We start from the raw sequence: 15,072 nt of genomic DNA, 5'->3' as shown, positions 1-15,072 counted from the left end.
CGTGCATCACCACCAGTAATAAAGGATCAGCACTCCAAGTTAGAGCCGCGACCCTGTGGTCTTCAGATTCTGCCCAAAGCTGCACCGTGCATCCCTACTGTCAACGCTTGAGCTGCACAGGTGGGACAGACCTGAGTTTGGCCTGGCTGGAGCTTAGCTATCAATTCTGCTGTAAGTATTTATCTAGCCTCCTTCACACTAGTTTGTGAGCACCTCACAGAACCAGATCTATCATATGGTTCTGTATTAGTAGGAGCATTGCCAGCAGATCGAGGGAAGTGATTATTCCCTTCTATTTGGCACTGCTGAGGCCACACCTGGAGTATTTTGTCCAGTTTTGGTCCCTCCACTACAGAAGGGATGTGGACAAATTGGATAGAGTCCAGCGGAGGGCAATGAAAAGGATTAGGGGGCTGGGGAACCTGACTTACAAGGAGGCGCTGAGAGAACTGGGCTTATTTAGTCTGCAGAAGAGAAGAGTGAGGGGGGATTTGATAGCTGCCTTCAACTACCTGAAAGGGGGTTCCAAGGAGGATGGAGCTCGGCTGTTCTCAGTGGTGACAGATGACAGAACTAGAATCAATGGTCTCAAGTTGCAGTGGGGGAGGTCTAGGTTGGATATTAGGAAAGACTTTTTCAGTAGGAAGGTGGTGAAGTACTGGAATGGGTTACCTAGGGAGGTGGTGGAATCTCCTTCCTTAGAGGTTTTTAAGGGCCAGCTTGACAAAGCCCTGGCTGGGATGATTTCATAGAATATCAGGGTTGGAAGGGACCCCAGAAGGTCATCTAGTCCAACCCCCTGCTCGAAGCAGGACCAATTCCCAGTTAAATCATCCTAGCCAGGGCTTTGTCAAGCCTGACCTTAAAAACCTCTAAGGAAGGAGATTCTACCACCTCCCTAGGTAACGCATTCCAGTGTTTCACCACCCTCTTAGTGAAAAAGTTTTTCCTAATATCCAATCTAAACCTCCCCCACTGCAACTTGAGACCATTACTCCTCGTTCTGTCATCTGCTACCATTGAGAACAGTCTAGAGCCATCCTCTTTGGAACCCCCTTTCAGATAGTTGAAAGCAGCTATCAAATCCCCCCTCATTCTTCTCTTCTGCAGGCTAAACAATCCCAGCTCCCTCAGCCTCTCCTCATAACTCATGTGTTCCAGTCCCCTAATCATTTTTGTTGCCCTTCGCTGGACTCTCTCCAATTTATCCACATCCTTCTTGAAGTGTGGGGCCCAAAACTGGACACAGTACTCCAGATGAGGCCTCACCAATGTCGAATAGAGGGGAACGATCACGATTTAGTTGGTGTTGGTCCTGCTTTGAGCAGGGGGTTGGACTAGATGACCTCCTGAGGTCTCTTCCAACCCTAATCTTCTATGATTCTAAGAGGGGAAGGTTGGGGCAATCCTTCCTGGGAAGGGTTGGAAGGACTTGAGCCCGTAAGGTCCCATGAGGCTGATGGGTGACCTCTGGTAAGCTTAGCTGTGTGTGGTGGGGGGTGTTCTTGATTGTGTTCCATAAGTTTTCCTTGTCATGCTTTCACCTCAAGAATAAATGTGCTTGCTCGGAAAGGGCTGGGAACTTAGAGCTTCTGGCAATACACGGTTCATAGCCTGTTCAGGGATATCACAGTGTAGGAAGGGAGCTGTGCAGCCTGGAAAGACCCCGCTCAGGAGGGAGGGAGACATGGGTCTGTACCAAACGCGGTGATGGCTAAGGAGCCGGGAGCCGAGAAAGGGTACTCTTGCTAGACCACGAGAGGAAATACAGGTGCAGTTGTCCTGAATGGCGACAGTCACCGCTTGTCAACACAAACTGCCGTTTCTAGGCAAGATCCTACAATAAAGGAACCCAGCACTTCCACAAAGCGGACCACAGTAACAACTCAGTCGCCTAAATAATTCAAACTAGTCATATAAAGGTGAGAGACAACAGCCTTCCGTTCTTAAAACTGTGTTTGTTGGCTGGCTGCTTTCCAAACTCCAGGGATCTACAATGGGTTTCCCGTTCGCATGAAAGGAAGGGAAGGAGGCAGGTGGACACAGCCCACTCCCCTCCACACGCCCTACCTGTATAGCTGTTTTCGCTTCAGCCTCGTAGGCAGATCCGGCAAGCCTTCGGGCTCCTCGTTCAGACAGACCCAGGCATGGAAGGCAAAGCCACTCCCGGGCCATTTCTGGATGGCCGGCACCATAATTCCGGCCATGCTTGGCATCAGGTCGAAGTATTGCAGTGCCCTCTCAGACTGGTCCTTCCTCGCCATGCCAGACAGCGCCCGGATGACCAGAGTGGTATAAGGGTGGGGCCCCTTCCCGGGCTCAGTCCATAGCAGCCTGATGAGCTGGCGGAGCTCCTGCGGCCGGATGGAGAGGCTGCCTAGCACCTGCAGAAGGTAGATGAGGTTTTTGGAGCACTTCCGGTCCAGCTCCTGCTCAGCGCGCAGGGTGTCCAGGAGGCAGCTGACCATCCCTGCCTTGACGCAGGTCACGCGGCTTGGCAGGGAAGCGTCGCAGATCCTCTTCAGCCAGTCGGACAGGAACACCTGCAGGTCCCGTGACTTCAGCTCAGGGAGCCACGCGATGAGCATCAGCAACGGCTGCTCATTGCGGATGAGTCGGACGGGGAAGGCGCTGTGGTCTCCTTCTACTGCCTGGCGAGACAGAAGCCACAGGGTCATGGCCCTCGGCCGAAGGGCGCGCCAGCCACCTCCCCACTGCCCTCTGGCAGGGTCAGCACCCGGCCTGCTCTGCGCTCAGCCCACGGACGGGCCACCGGGCTCAGTGGCACTTGTGCTGCTGCAATGCATCATGGGGCATTCCAAACCATGGAGAACGCCAACCCACCATGCATGGCAGCATCTGCAGATGACTAGTGTGCTCCCAGTATACGGAGACGCATGCTAAAGGGGAGGACACGTGACCTCCCCCCCGAACACATGTCTCCCCTGCCCAGTGACCCCTCCCGCAGCCCGGGGCCGTAATGCAATCCGTGTCCCATGTTACTTGCTGGGGGGGGGGCTCTCGGTCCTCCTCTCTCTGTGCTCCCCCGTGCAGGTTCTTCTGCCTCCCAGCCAGGCTCCCTCAGGCAGAAGCAGCTCCATCCCGCTCCCCTCCCAGCTGCCAGGGAGAAGCGCAGGGAGAGAAGGACAGAGCTCCTCTCCTGCCCCACCAATCTAGGGGGGCACTTGACACCCTCCCCGTGCTCCCCCACACGTCGCCTCTGGCGGTGTCTATGCACAACTCCACACAGACTGGCATGCGCAACACACCGAGGCTCAGCTGGGCATGAAGGTCACGTGCAGCCAGGGATGGGGTGGGAGGTGAGAGGGGCATACAAAGGTAAGGGGGCCGGGCCAGTGGAGGAGAGGGGTGTGAGGCTCCCAACAGCCCTAGCTCATCACCAGCTGTGGAAACAACACCTTGCAATCCCAGACACCACCAGGGTAGGTGAGCTGCTCCGCCCACAGGACCCACGTCACTGACGTTCAGCATGTGGTTTGCCCCTGTCCGGAGGCTGGTTTATGAGCTAGCTACTGCTGCCCTGATACTGGAAGTTTGGCTCAGGCATTAAAAGGCCGTGAGTTTAGATCCAGAGGTCCTTGGTTCAGTCCCTGCACCCAAGCCAACCGGGGGCATCATTGCACTGTAGAGGGAATTCGATTATGGATGAATTCCCCCTCCCACTCACTGCGTGTGGAAATATTTTATCAGCCAGTTAAGACTTCTGGCCAAGGCAACACCCAGACATGTGGCCTGGGTGCCAGGAAAAGGAGCTGACGCCCCCAGAGACCATTTGCAGCCTCTCTCCAGGTCAGTAAGAAGATCGGATACAGAGCCAGGCTGTAAGCATGTATCTGTGCACTTAAGGGTGAGACGCAAACCAGCATCCTCTAGAAATGACATCGCTCAGACGACAGGACCGAGGGGCTGTGAATGCCCCAGAATTGCACCTCTGGAGTCTTCTGAAGACACAGAAATGGCTTTGCTACTTGGCAGCTACGTCCATTTATTTATTATTTGCATGGCAATAGCGCAGGGGCCCCAATCCTGGATCGGGGCCCCCCACAAACCGCTTCACTCATGGTTTGCAAGCGGAAAGCTCTCAATGGCTCCATGGATGTCCGTTCCCATCAGACCTAGATCCTTATTAATGTCACCCTTCATGCCCCATCCCCCAGTGCCACAGACCCCCTGGCGTGCTTTAATTCCTCTGTCCTCAGGGCTGTGATGAAGCAGCTGCTTTTGAGGAAGCCAAGCGCTGCGGATGATGGCATTGCTTGAACGGACATCAAAACTGCAGCCGAGACATCCCATAACTTGCAAATGGAGAAATAACCTTTCGCGTTTCTAACACGAGAACTCTGCTGCCTTATCATTGTCAAGGCATCTTCCCCCAGCAAGGCTTTCTTCCTGCCCTTTGCATCTCCAACTGTCTTGAGCTGACAAGCTAATTAAGGGAAATGACTCATTCTGTGAGCTCCCCCTCCTCTGGGACCTAGAGTAATCGGGTCTCTTCCCTTGAAGGCAGAGAAACCTTAACCTGATCTCTAGCGGGAAAGCCAAGGGCTATGCCTGACTCGCTGCACCCAGAGACAAGCTAACAGGTGGAACAGACGCCTGATTTGTATTCCTTTGATTGTACTGGGGCCCTTTGCGCATGTCTAGGGCCCTACCAAATTCACAGTCCATTTTACGGTCATAGGATTTTAAAAATCAAAATTTCTTGATTTCAACTGTTTAAATCTGAAATTTCACAGTGGGTCCTAACCCAAAAAGGAGTTGGGGGAGGGGGTCCGCAAGGCTATTGTGGTGGTGGGGGGTTGCAGTTCTGCTACCCTTACTTCTGCGCTGCTGCTGGCGGCGACGCTGCCTTCGGAGCTGGGTGCCCAGGCAGCAGCTGCCACTCTCCGGCCGCCCAGCTCTGAAGGAAGCGCAGAAGTCAGGGTGGCAATACTGTGATGCCCCTAAAATAACCTTGCAATCCCCCTGCAACTCCCTTTTGGGTCAGGACCCCCCATTTGAGAAGCACTGGCCTCCCCCGTGAAATCTGTACCGTATAGGGTAAAAACAAACAAAAGACCAATTTTCACAGTCCGTGACGGGTTTTTCATGGCCGTGAATTTGGTAGGGCCCTACTTATGCCACAGGGAGCAGTACCATCTCACGGACATGGCCCGGGGCTAGGAGGCAGGAGATGGGTTCTATCCTCAGCCATCTTGGGGCAGCTCCAGGTCTCTTAATGGGTATAACTATCTTAGCTGCCTTTGATCTCTACCTGTGCGATGCTGGAAGATTACGGCTCTGCAGCTGGCCGGGTCGGTTCCAGCTTGGGCGGACACACGCATGGCTTTTGTTGAGTTAGCAGGCTAACAACACGAGTGTCGCTGCGGCAGCATGGGTGGCAGGATACATACCTAGGATCCCAGGCGGGATCATGCTAGGGGCAGCTAGCCCATCCCGTCAGGACTACGCTTCTACCTTTAGCGCACTAGCTCGATTAAAGCTAGGGCGGGTACGTCCGTCTGAGCTGGAACTCGGACCTGCAGCTCGAATGTAGCCATACCCTCTGGCAGAGTCCAGCCCAGGGCCTGCAAACGCATGTAAACCTGCTCGGAGAACAGCCCCCAGGCACACGGGCATGCGTTCTGGCCTACGCTGCCTTGGTTCCAGGGCGTGCTGGAAACGAAGGAGCTGCCTGATTCAATGGCACTGGGGGGCCGGGCTCCCTGCACTTGTGGCTTCACGGAAAAGAGCTTTTCCTTGCGGCGATCCGCACTGAGGATTCCTAATGTGCTACACAATGGTGTGTTTGTTGTGAGTTTCATTCCTTATCATGCCCTCGATCTTCAGTGCAAGGACACAGCTGCAGTTACTCACCTGGCTGGTTTAGCTCACAAGGCAGGGACAGAGCGGAAAGGCACAAAACAGACCACAGGTCAGCAAACATGGCCTCGCATGGGCCCAATTCCCACCTGGCTCCAAAGGGGCTTGCAAAAGAGACTATAAAAGGTCAGGACCAAGGAATCACAACCACTGTACTGGGGAGTGAAGAGGGACTAGCAAAGGACTGTGCTCAGTAAGGAAGGAGACCAGCTGCATTTTATTACTTCACTGGGCTGCACGTGAGAAAGCAGATGGGCTGTAACCCATGTGTCCCTCCTCCCCCTGACTCTAGCAGTCCTGCAATTAGCAATAGCCCTGGGTGCGTTGCCAGCAACGGGGATTGAACTCAGGACCTCTGGCTCTAAAACCATCAGCCTCTACTGGCTGAGGCAAAGGGCCAGGCTGAGGTAGTACCAGATTCAAGCCTCTAGCCATGGCCTGGCCACACAGCAGTGTTGTAGCATCCCCGGCCCTGCCAATCCCGTCTGGGGAACGGGACGCTTGGGGCCGGGCATTGCAAAGCCATGAGCTGCCCCGCAGCAGAGTTCCGTCTTTACCATGTTCAGAAGCTCCTCAAGCAGGTGGGCGGTGGGTTGGCTCTGGCTCCTGAAAACTTCGAACAAGTGGGAGTAGCCGATCCTTTCTTTGAACACCTCCTGGAAGCAAGACATGTTTCCATGTTAAGTGCATGCCCTGGCCCCATACACCCAAGCACAGGGCAGGGGTGACGGACAGGGCGTGGAACCGGGACCCATTCAAAAGGGTATTTTTACTTGAACTGGAACCAAACTAAAACCATACGTTTGTTCTATCTAGAACCTGAACTGAAAAAAAATTGGGGTTACCAGCTAAAATAAAGGGTCTGCGTACTTTAAGATCAGTATTAAAAAAAAAAAAAAAAAGGACTGATCTTATTGTCATTATTAAACAACGAAATAACCAGCAGCCCTGTGCCGACTCCCAGAAAGGCCTTGCCCCCGAAAGATGAGACGAGAAGGAGAATAGAAGAAGACCAGCCCACAAGAGTAGGAAAGGAGAGGAGACGCTTGGGGAGTTGCCTGCACAGGACACGTTGCTATGTAAAAGGCCCGCTCTCTGGTCCCAAAGGTTAAAATAACGCCTCAAGCCTCCTTCCACCACCTGGGGCAGCTCCTCCCTCCAGGCGCCCCACTTGAGGCAGGGCCCAGGCTCCAAACTCCGATTTATTCCTTCACGGCAGAGGCCCAAGATGAAAGAGCAAATATTAGCAGATGCTGTTTTAACTTGCTCAAACTGTTCCTAACAAAAAATAATAATCCCATTGATTTGACCAGGCAAAGGAAAAAAAAAAAAAAACCCACCAGGAAACTCACGTAAAGTTAAAAAAATAAATGGTAAAAAAAAAAAAAAGTTTCAGTTTTAAGTTTCAACTCGCTTTTTTCAATGCACTTCCATGCTGACTGGAATTTGATTGGAACTGGTCCAACTGGTCACCATTACCGTTTTTCGGTGGCTTGATCCGGAACTGAACCCGAACACACTGAATACAACCAAACCTGAGCCGAGCCGAGCCAAACCAAACCCAGGTCCGACTCCGTGAATGGGAGTTAAAAAACAGCCACCTGGTAGGATTTGTTCAAAGCCACTCAGAAGGGTGTGTCTACACGGCACACTCCCGGTGGCATGGAGCATATATATAGCTGTGTTGGGGACTGTGCACCCTAAACAACATGACTTTAGGTGAGTAGAGTCTAGACCCACCAGAACCATAGGGTACGTACCCTGCATGACTCGCTATGCTCTCAAACGGTGCCTCCCCATCCACACTTTTCCCTTTTTCTTTTTTTAAAGCAATGTAGTGTCCTGCTGCCTACCCGCTGCCGGACCCTTTCCCCATTGCCTGTCCCCACCAGAGCCTTTCACTGCCCCCGTGTAGCTACACACTGCAGCATGCGCGCAGCCTGTGTTTCACTGCGGCGTGTAGCTACATGGACCCTACACGCTGCCGCCAGTATAGACAAGGCCTAGGAGCCCACTGAATCGTGTGGCGATTCTTCACTGAGCTCTCAAGTCCAATCCTAGGGCCTCATCCTATAGACGCTTCTTACCAGGTGCAGTGCCGTTGAAGCACTAGTCGCCCAAACTCCCAGAAACACGGACAGCACGTGGTCAAGATCACCCAGCAGGCCAGGGGCAAAGCCAGGATTTGAACTCAGGTCTCCCAAGTCTTAGTCCAGTGTGTACAATCCACTTGCCAAAACTAGCTCCCTTTCCACCTACACGTTTCATCGCACTCCCCCATCACTGCATCCTCACAACCAAGCAGAACTCCAAAGGGGGTTGGGCCTCCCCACTTCTTACCTTGGCCGATGGCGAATTGCTCATGATGGAGGTGAGCACTCTGATGGCATGAACCGTGATGGCGTCGGAACTGCTGTCGAACACCTAAAGACAAGGGAGAAAGCGAGTGACGATCATGTGGCAACCCCAGCCTATTAAAATCCGCTGGACTGCCAGGCCAATCCGTCCCTGTTTTCACAGCTCCTCCAAGTCAAGCCCTGAACTACAAAGTCACACCGGGGGCTTCTGAGCAGAGAAGAGCTTCAAGTCGGGTCAGGTCGTGTTGGTAGCTGCAGGGCTGACAAGCACACTCGTGTACCGGTGCAAGATCCGAGCTCAGACCCTCTAAGCCGCTGAGCAACCACAGGAGCTGCGGCTACCTGGCACCTCAGAGAAATCAGAACGTGAACCTTTCACTGTCCAACAGGGAGCTGCCAGGCTTTTTCCTCTCTTTACATGGCATCGGTGATGGGGAGAAACCACCAGTTCACTCAGCCTCATCCCTGAGCAAACCCGTCTGGCCACAGGCAGGTGGGACAATCCTTGTTCTGCAGATGCCAAACTTTTCACCCCTACTTACCCAGAGCCACCAAAGGAGCTGGGGCTATAGGACGCCTAGGATCAGAGAGGAGAGAGACCCATATAGTGCCACAGCTGTACCTGACCTACAGGAAGGAAGGGTCTCACGTCCCCTGCCCCACCTGAATCCCAGGGACTAGATTCTCCTCGGCAGGCAGGATTTACGGCTGCAGGTTGGGGAGCATGCTATTTATTTGAGATAACCCCCACCTCCCCCGCCAAACTTTGGGAGAATCCAGACTCCAGATGTGGGGCTCAGATCCACCCGTTTAATATTAAACTCTGCAGGTCACCGCTAGGGACCGCACGGTAACGCGCTCCTTGAAGGCAGACACCCGACGGGTACAGGAGATGACCACAGGGTAGTGGGGTCGTTCCGGGCCCCCGCCTTCATCTGCTGCTTTAGCTTGCAAAGAAATTCAGTCCAACCGGGCCTTGCCCCTCAGGGCAAATCCATTCTCCCTGGGGCTGTTTAAGGCTCCTAGGGGGCTAGGCCGATGGAAGACCATTAACCAGTAGGGGCTGGAAAGGAAGAGGGAATGGACCTGCCTTTAATCCAGGCTCTGTTGCGATCCTGAGATCCCTTCGGGGGCAGGGGAGATTCAGGGGGCTATTCCCAGGTTGGGTCTTTTCCCCTACAGGGGCGGCTAGACAGTGGAGTGTGGTCTGAGAAAGATGCACAGAAGCACCAAGAGGAAACATCTGGAGGACAGAAGGAGCAGGGCCCTGCCAGAGAGAGCACAGGGCATCCCTGGATGATGCCCAGCAGAACCAGAGAGGGGACAGCAGGAACAGGGGTAGATAGAGGTACACAAAGCTGCTGCCTCCAGGACCACAGGTAGTTCCTGTCATTGGCCACACCACCCCGGAAGAGGACAAGCCAGACGTCGGAGATTTCCTGCACCCGCTGCCATGAGCAGGGGTTTGACTTCAGTGGGGGCAGGATTCCAGCCATGGGCCAGCTGAGGAGGGGAGTGGTTCTTTGTGGAAAACACCACCCCCGCTCACAGGTCAGCCCCGGAAGGGAGATTTGTGCCCCGGGGTCCGAGGCCTAGGACTGCTGGAGCCTCCGGGGCATTTGAGAAGGGAGCTGTCAGAGCAACGCGGCACCACGTGCGAGCGAGGGGCAAAACGGGCAAACGCCACCTCCGTGTCCTGGGCTCGGCTTTCCCTTTTCTCCACAATCTGGGGCAGGGTCGCCATGCCCTGAGACCCCACCCCCACCCTTCCTGTGGAAAACAGCCACCCCACAGCGAACGCTGAGACATGCCCCCGGCTTTCAGCCTCCCGGCCCGATGCTCCATTGTGTCCCTTTGTTTATCAAGGCTTTAAAACCCCAGCTCAAACCAGGGTGGGGAGAACCTCTATTAATTTTCCCTTCTGCCCAGAAGGGACAGGATATTTCTGGTAAGAAAGAGGGAGACTGGGTCAATTCCAGGAGTCTAATCTTTTGGACTGGCGGCTTTTCCTATCCCTGCAATAGCCAGGGCCGTTCAAGATGCAACGCCCAGCGACCTGTAAAATAAAGATCGGTGCAGCCAAGTAGCAGAGCTTACATGGAGTGACTACGGCCATCCCCCACCTCAGAGCCGTAAGGGACCCTCCCCTCCTACAAGATGCAATGGAAAGGGGACCTGTCATGCCTTGCATGCAAACCGAGGCTGGGTTGCCAAAGCGCCACTACCGAACAATGCAGGAAGTAGTTCTGTGGGGCCACCAAGCCGCGGCAGCTGGAGGCAGCTTCGCTCAGGGGAATGCAGGGCTTGGAGGGAAGGAGCTGGTGACGGGAAGGGTCTGAAACAAAGACAAGATCCCACTCAAACCAGGAGACGCTGATCAAGTGAATCAGTGCGGGGTTCCCCTGGCCTGTTCATCCGACCTGGGTCATTCCCCCATAGGCCCCCCTTCAGGGTCTCAAACACTTTTGCTCAGCTCACGCCCAAGGAGGGTTCTGCAGACTTCCAGCGGCCCAGAGGACCAGTGGCATAAACAGAGCAAGAGGTCCCCAGGCCAGCTGGTTAGGGATTGTTCCCACCCCGTCCCAGAAGCATGCGAAGGTGGAGGAGAGAGAGGGCTAGCCTCAGAGAACTCCTTTTCGGTTCAGCTGTACAAACTCAGCAAGGGTTTCTCTGGCCCCACCCGCCCTCCCCCGGAGCCCTCAGCCTGGGGAAAGCCACAAAACCTGCTCCCAAGATGCGCATGCATGTTGCAAACATGGGAGAAGTATAAAACCAAAGGACAAGCTTTCCCGCAGATGCCAGCAAGGAGCCCGGAAGGGAGAGGGAACATTTTACGGCTCTCTTGGTTTTCTGTAATTAAATTGTATTGTGAGCCACCAGCCGTTAATACCTCTCAGCTGTTCCATCTGGCCAGGCCTGCCTTCCTTTGTTAGGAGATTATCTTTGCTCCCTTCCTCGGGAAGGACAGTCTAAGTGGCTTCTCCCGGAAGTTGCCGCTCAATTTCAAAGCCAGAAGAGCCTGTCTGCCTAGGCCCAGCCCCCGGCTTCTGAAAACCTCCCTTGGTTCCCTAGCTACCAAGCTGATAAGGAAGGGGAAAATGGAAACACAGGTCAGAGACTCCCACCGAGGGGGTGGGGGGAGACTCCATCTACTGCTAAAAAAAACAAACAAAAAAAAAAACATGTCAAATCTCGAATCAGGAACAAGGCCAGGGAGTGAGAGTGTGTGTGTGTGTGTGGGTTGGGTGGGGGGGACGCCATTTATAAGCACAGGCTGCAGGAGAATTACTCCAGGCCATTTACGCAAGGGAGCCCTTAGAACTAGGAGGGGACAGAGACAACCCCCCCCCCAATCACTCAATAGCCCCACTGGGGGAGCAACCCAAGACACGTAGGTGCAACTGGCATTAACTGCCAGCGCTACACTGATTTCAATGGAGCGATGCCTGTTCACACCAGCTGAGGATCTGGCGCGTGCTCTGGATTGTTTCTCCTGAACTGCGGTGCCCCAAGTGTCTGGGTTTCGAGGGGAGGAAGGATGGACCTCACTACAGGTTGGTACATTTTAGAAGACGTTCAATTCGACATAACATTTGGACGGGGCGTATTCAATACAAAGGTGGATTTTACGGGCCGGATCCTGCTGGGTCCTCTGCGCCTCTCATGGCAGCGCTGCACGCCCGTCCACCCCCATGGAAATCGGTGGGATTCGTGGACGCTTGGCACCTTACAGGTCTGGGCCCAGCCTTCCTGACAACACCGCTTGCAAATCTACTCCCAGGAGGGCACCAGGGTTGCAGGCTTGACGGCCGGCAACCTGATGGGCTTTGGTTACTTCAGATATGCCCTTTCTAAGCCTCCATGAAGCCTGCCCTCCTGCACCCCAGTTGCCACGCGCCTGGAAGGCTGAGAAGCATGTAACAGCGAGCCCTCTCTGGACGGCTCTCTTGGATCCAACGGGAGACCGAGCTATCCCCCCTCCCCACCCCTACAGGCGAGCCAGGACGTATTCAGAGCGACGGACGTGAGACTAGCTCGACACGCACACACACACACGTGATTGATGCAGGCTCATTCCCAAAGTGCCATCACCTTGCACAAACCAGGGATGTCAGCGCCAGGGACGTCCAAATGGAATGGTGGATCTCCCCCCCCCCCCCCGACCCCATATTTTAGCCTCTGAATCCATCTTCTGTTTTAAAAAGAGACAGGGGAAGACAGCAGGGTAAGTAACTGCTCCAACGTGATGCCCCTTGGAACGCGTCTGCTGTTCCCTTTCCCCAGGCTCTGGGGCACCCCAGCCCCTTTCCTATGCTATTACACCCGGGAAAGAAGCCAAGAGCGGGTTCAAAGAGCCTTGCAAAGCCATCGGCGAGGTGAGGTGGCTGGGTTATTTCCTCACCTAGCCGTGGGGTACAGGAGACCTTCCTTGGGCACAAGACTACGGCAGGGGCCAGTCGTGCTTTGCCATCATGACTTAAAATCCACCCTGGCTCCCAAAGCAGGCACTGAAGGGCCGGCAGGATGGGGAGGGGACAGGATGGCCTGGCGGGGAAGTCACTGGACTGGGACCCAGGAGATCTGGGTTCAGTTCAGCTCAGACTGGCAGTGACCTTGGGGAAGGATGGATTGCCTTCCTCTGGAGTGCAGGGCACTTACTAGGGTTCTCTGGGTATCTCTGCCTTTGCAGGGGCATCGGGCACTAGTGAACCTTGGTCCCCAATAGCCTATGCTTGTGGCCCATCATAGTCTAGTCTCCTGCGGGCTGTGCTACTTCGGTCTCATTTCAGTTTTGGTTGGGTGTGCTGATGGGAGTGGCCCGTGTCACGCTAGAGGCCAGAGCAGATGATCTGGGGGGCACTTCTGGCCTTGAACTTCATGACTGACTCTCGGACTCCATGTAGCACTCTGCCTCAGTTTCCCCACCTGTAAAGAGGGGAGGAGAATACCGGCCTGTCTGTCTCGCTCCTAGGCCTGTTGGGAGGCACTACAGTACTATGGATGGAGTGCATCCATAACTGTTGGCTCTGCTCAGAGATCTAGTCCCGGTCTGTGTGCAGGCAAAATTAATTTTAGCGGGGCGGGTGAAGGGCGAGGTTGTATGGTTTAGACAGGGGCCTGCCAGGCACCCACCTCACTCCATTGCCAGCCCCTGGGGCTGCACCTCAGTTTCCCCATCAGTGCCAAACCCTTGGGGACAGAAAGCACCAAGCAAAGACAAAATCTCACCCTTCATTCTGGATGCGCAATCCCCACCCAAGCCAACAGGCACTGGGCCGGCTCAGGTCCTATTTTCCTTCTCACCTCTAGCTGGATGGTGCAGGGTGAACTTGCCTGATAGCTGGGCTCAGAGCCACGGACAAAAGTGTCCCCTTCCCTCCCCGCTCCTGGGTTTGACGGCGCTGCTGACATCACCCGGTTTGTTGCAGCGGAAAAGAAATTAACGAAAGCAGCCACAGCCTGAGCGTTGCTCTGGCCGCCACCAGTGACGTGCAATACCTTCTGGACATCGCTCTCGGTCAATAAGCGTGCGGCGAGCTCGCTCCCCGTCTCATCCGCTTTACGTGCCCCGCTCACGTAGAGCTGTCGAAAAGGGGGTCAGAAAAGCTTACGTCAGCCAAGGAGGAGAGAGAGAGAGAGAGGGTTAAGCACACAATGGACAGGCACACCTAGGAGTGCAGGAGTAACCAGCTGGGCTTTCAACTCCGCTGCATCATCGCTGGGACACAGCTCCAACCTGGGTGCCCCCCCAGAGCCAGAGGGTACAGGGGTAGCGCCCGGGGGAAAGACACTGTCCCCCGCGGGCCCTGGATCAGGTTCTGAATTCTGGTCTGCAGCCTGCCTCTGACATATGGTTTGTGAAGTCTCGTCTCTGCACCATCAGAGCAGCTGGCATTTCTCCTGTGCACTAACTTCAAATGGCAGGGTAGAGCCTGGCTGGGGGTGGGGGGCAACAAGGCAGATCCTGAAATCTTAATGCTGTGGGAGGATTGTAAAACAGCCTGGTGGAAATTGCTCCTGGGAACCAGCAATGGAGCTTTCCCCTCCAGGTCACTGACCCAAAGGTCTCCCGGGTAAGTAGCGACTCAGTAACCCCCGCTGTCAGCAGTTCAGTGGCATCTCTGAAGCGAGTTCAGGGGGGACTCTAAATCCAGCTCCTACTGAGCTGCCATGCACACCACAGAGACCGCCACCGGCAGTGTCTTTGCCATCAGCCTCTACGGTGCAGACCAGAGACAAGGAATATGGATGGGGCAGCATGTGCGTGGGGAAGCCTGAACTCTTCCAGTCTTGGCCACGGGGCTAATACAGGGCTCCCCAATTTAGAGCGTTAGTCTGGCCCCATCGACCAGCCTGAGTCAATTTGCTTTCGAGAACCGGATTGTCACTGTCTTCTCTGGTTCTTCCAGTATGGTAAGGCTGGGCAGAAACCAGCGAGGATCAGAGGAATCGGAATGCCTTGTAAAAAAATGAGTCTCAAAATGAGTCTTGCTCTGTGCCAGGTTCCAGGGCTCGGTCTCTGTCCTAGCTTTTGGGGGACAGAGGAAGGAAAGATGGTCTCATCTGGAGAGCAAAGATCAGGACCCAGGAAAAACAGGCCCTTCTCCGAACTATCAGCAGTGAGGTTCTTCTCTCCACGGTGACACCAGCACAGTGCCAGAACCATTCCACTGCAATCAGCGTAACTGAGCTCTGAAGCCAGCAGGGGAAAGATGATGCATCACTGTTTGTAGCAAGGCAGCAAAGCCTCTGAAGGAAACTTCCCCCTGCATGGCCTAACAGCAGATGAATGCAGAGGCACTGGGTTCTGGGGCTGGCACGCTGAGGGGGC

The 15,072-nt window shown here is 54.7% G+C and overlaps 1 protein-coding gene across 2 annotated transcripts in view; it reads right to left on the bottom strand.

Moving 5' to 3' along the window:
• The window catches only part of NBEAL2 (neurobeachin like 2), a 183,691-nt gene that overhangs the window by 61,665 nt on the left and 106,954 nt on the right, over nucleotides 1-15,072 (bottom strand). Inside the window, exons 10-13 of one of the 2 annotated variants that reach the window (XM_084620646.1) lie at nucleotides 13,740-13,823; nucleotides 8,224-8,307; nucleotides 6,441-6,539; nucleotides 2,071-2,651 (exon numbers count right to left, since the gene is read on the bottom strand). In XM_084620646.1, coding sequence (XP_084476772.1) covers nucleotides 2,071-2,651; nucleotides 6,441-6,539; nucleotides 8,224-8,307; nucleotides 13,740-13,823 — 848 coding nt within the window. The remainder of the gene's footprint in view (nucleotides 1-2,070; nucleotides 2,652-6,440; nucleotides 6,540-8,223; nucleotides 8,308-13,739; nucleotides 13,824-15,072) is intronic. The other variant, XM_084620647.1, reaches the window with a different exon arrangement.

Source organism: Lepidochelys olivacea (genome assembly GCF_965140295.1).
Source record: "Lepidochelys olivacea isolate rLepOli2 genome assembly, chromosome: 2".
Taxonomy (NCBI): Eukaryota; Metazoa; Chordata; order Testudines; family Cheloniidae; genus Lepidochelys; species Lepidochelys olivacea.
Note: the sequence above shows the minus strand (reverse complement) of the source record. Positions and strands in the feature narration are given on the sequence as shown.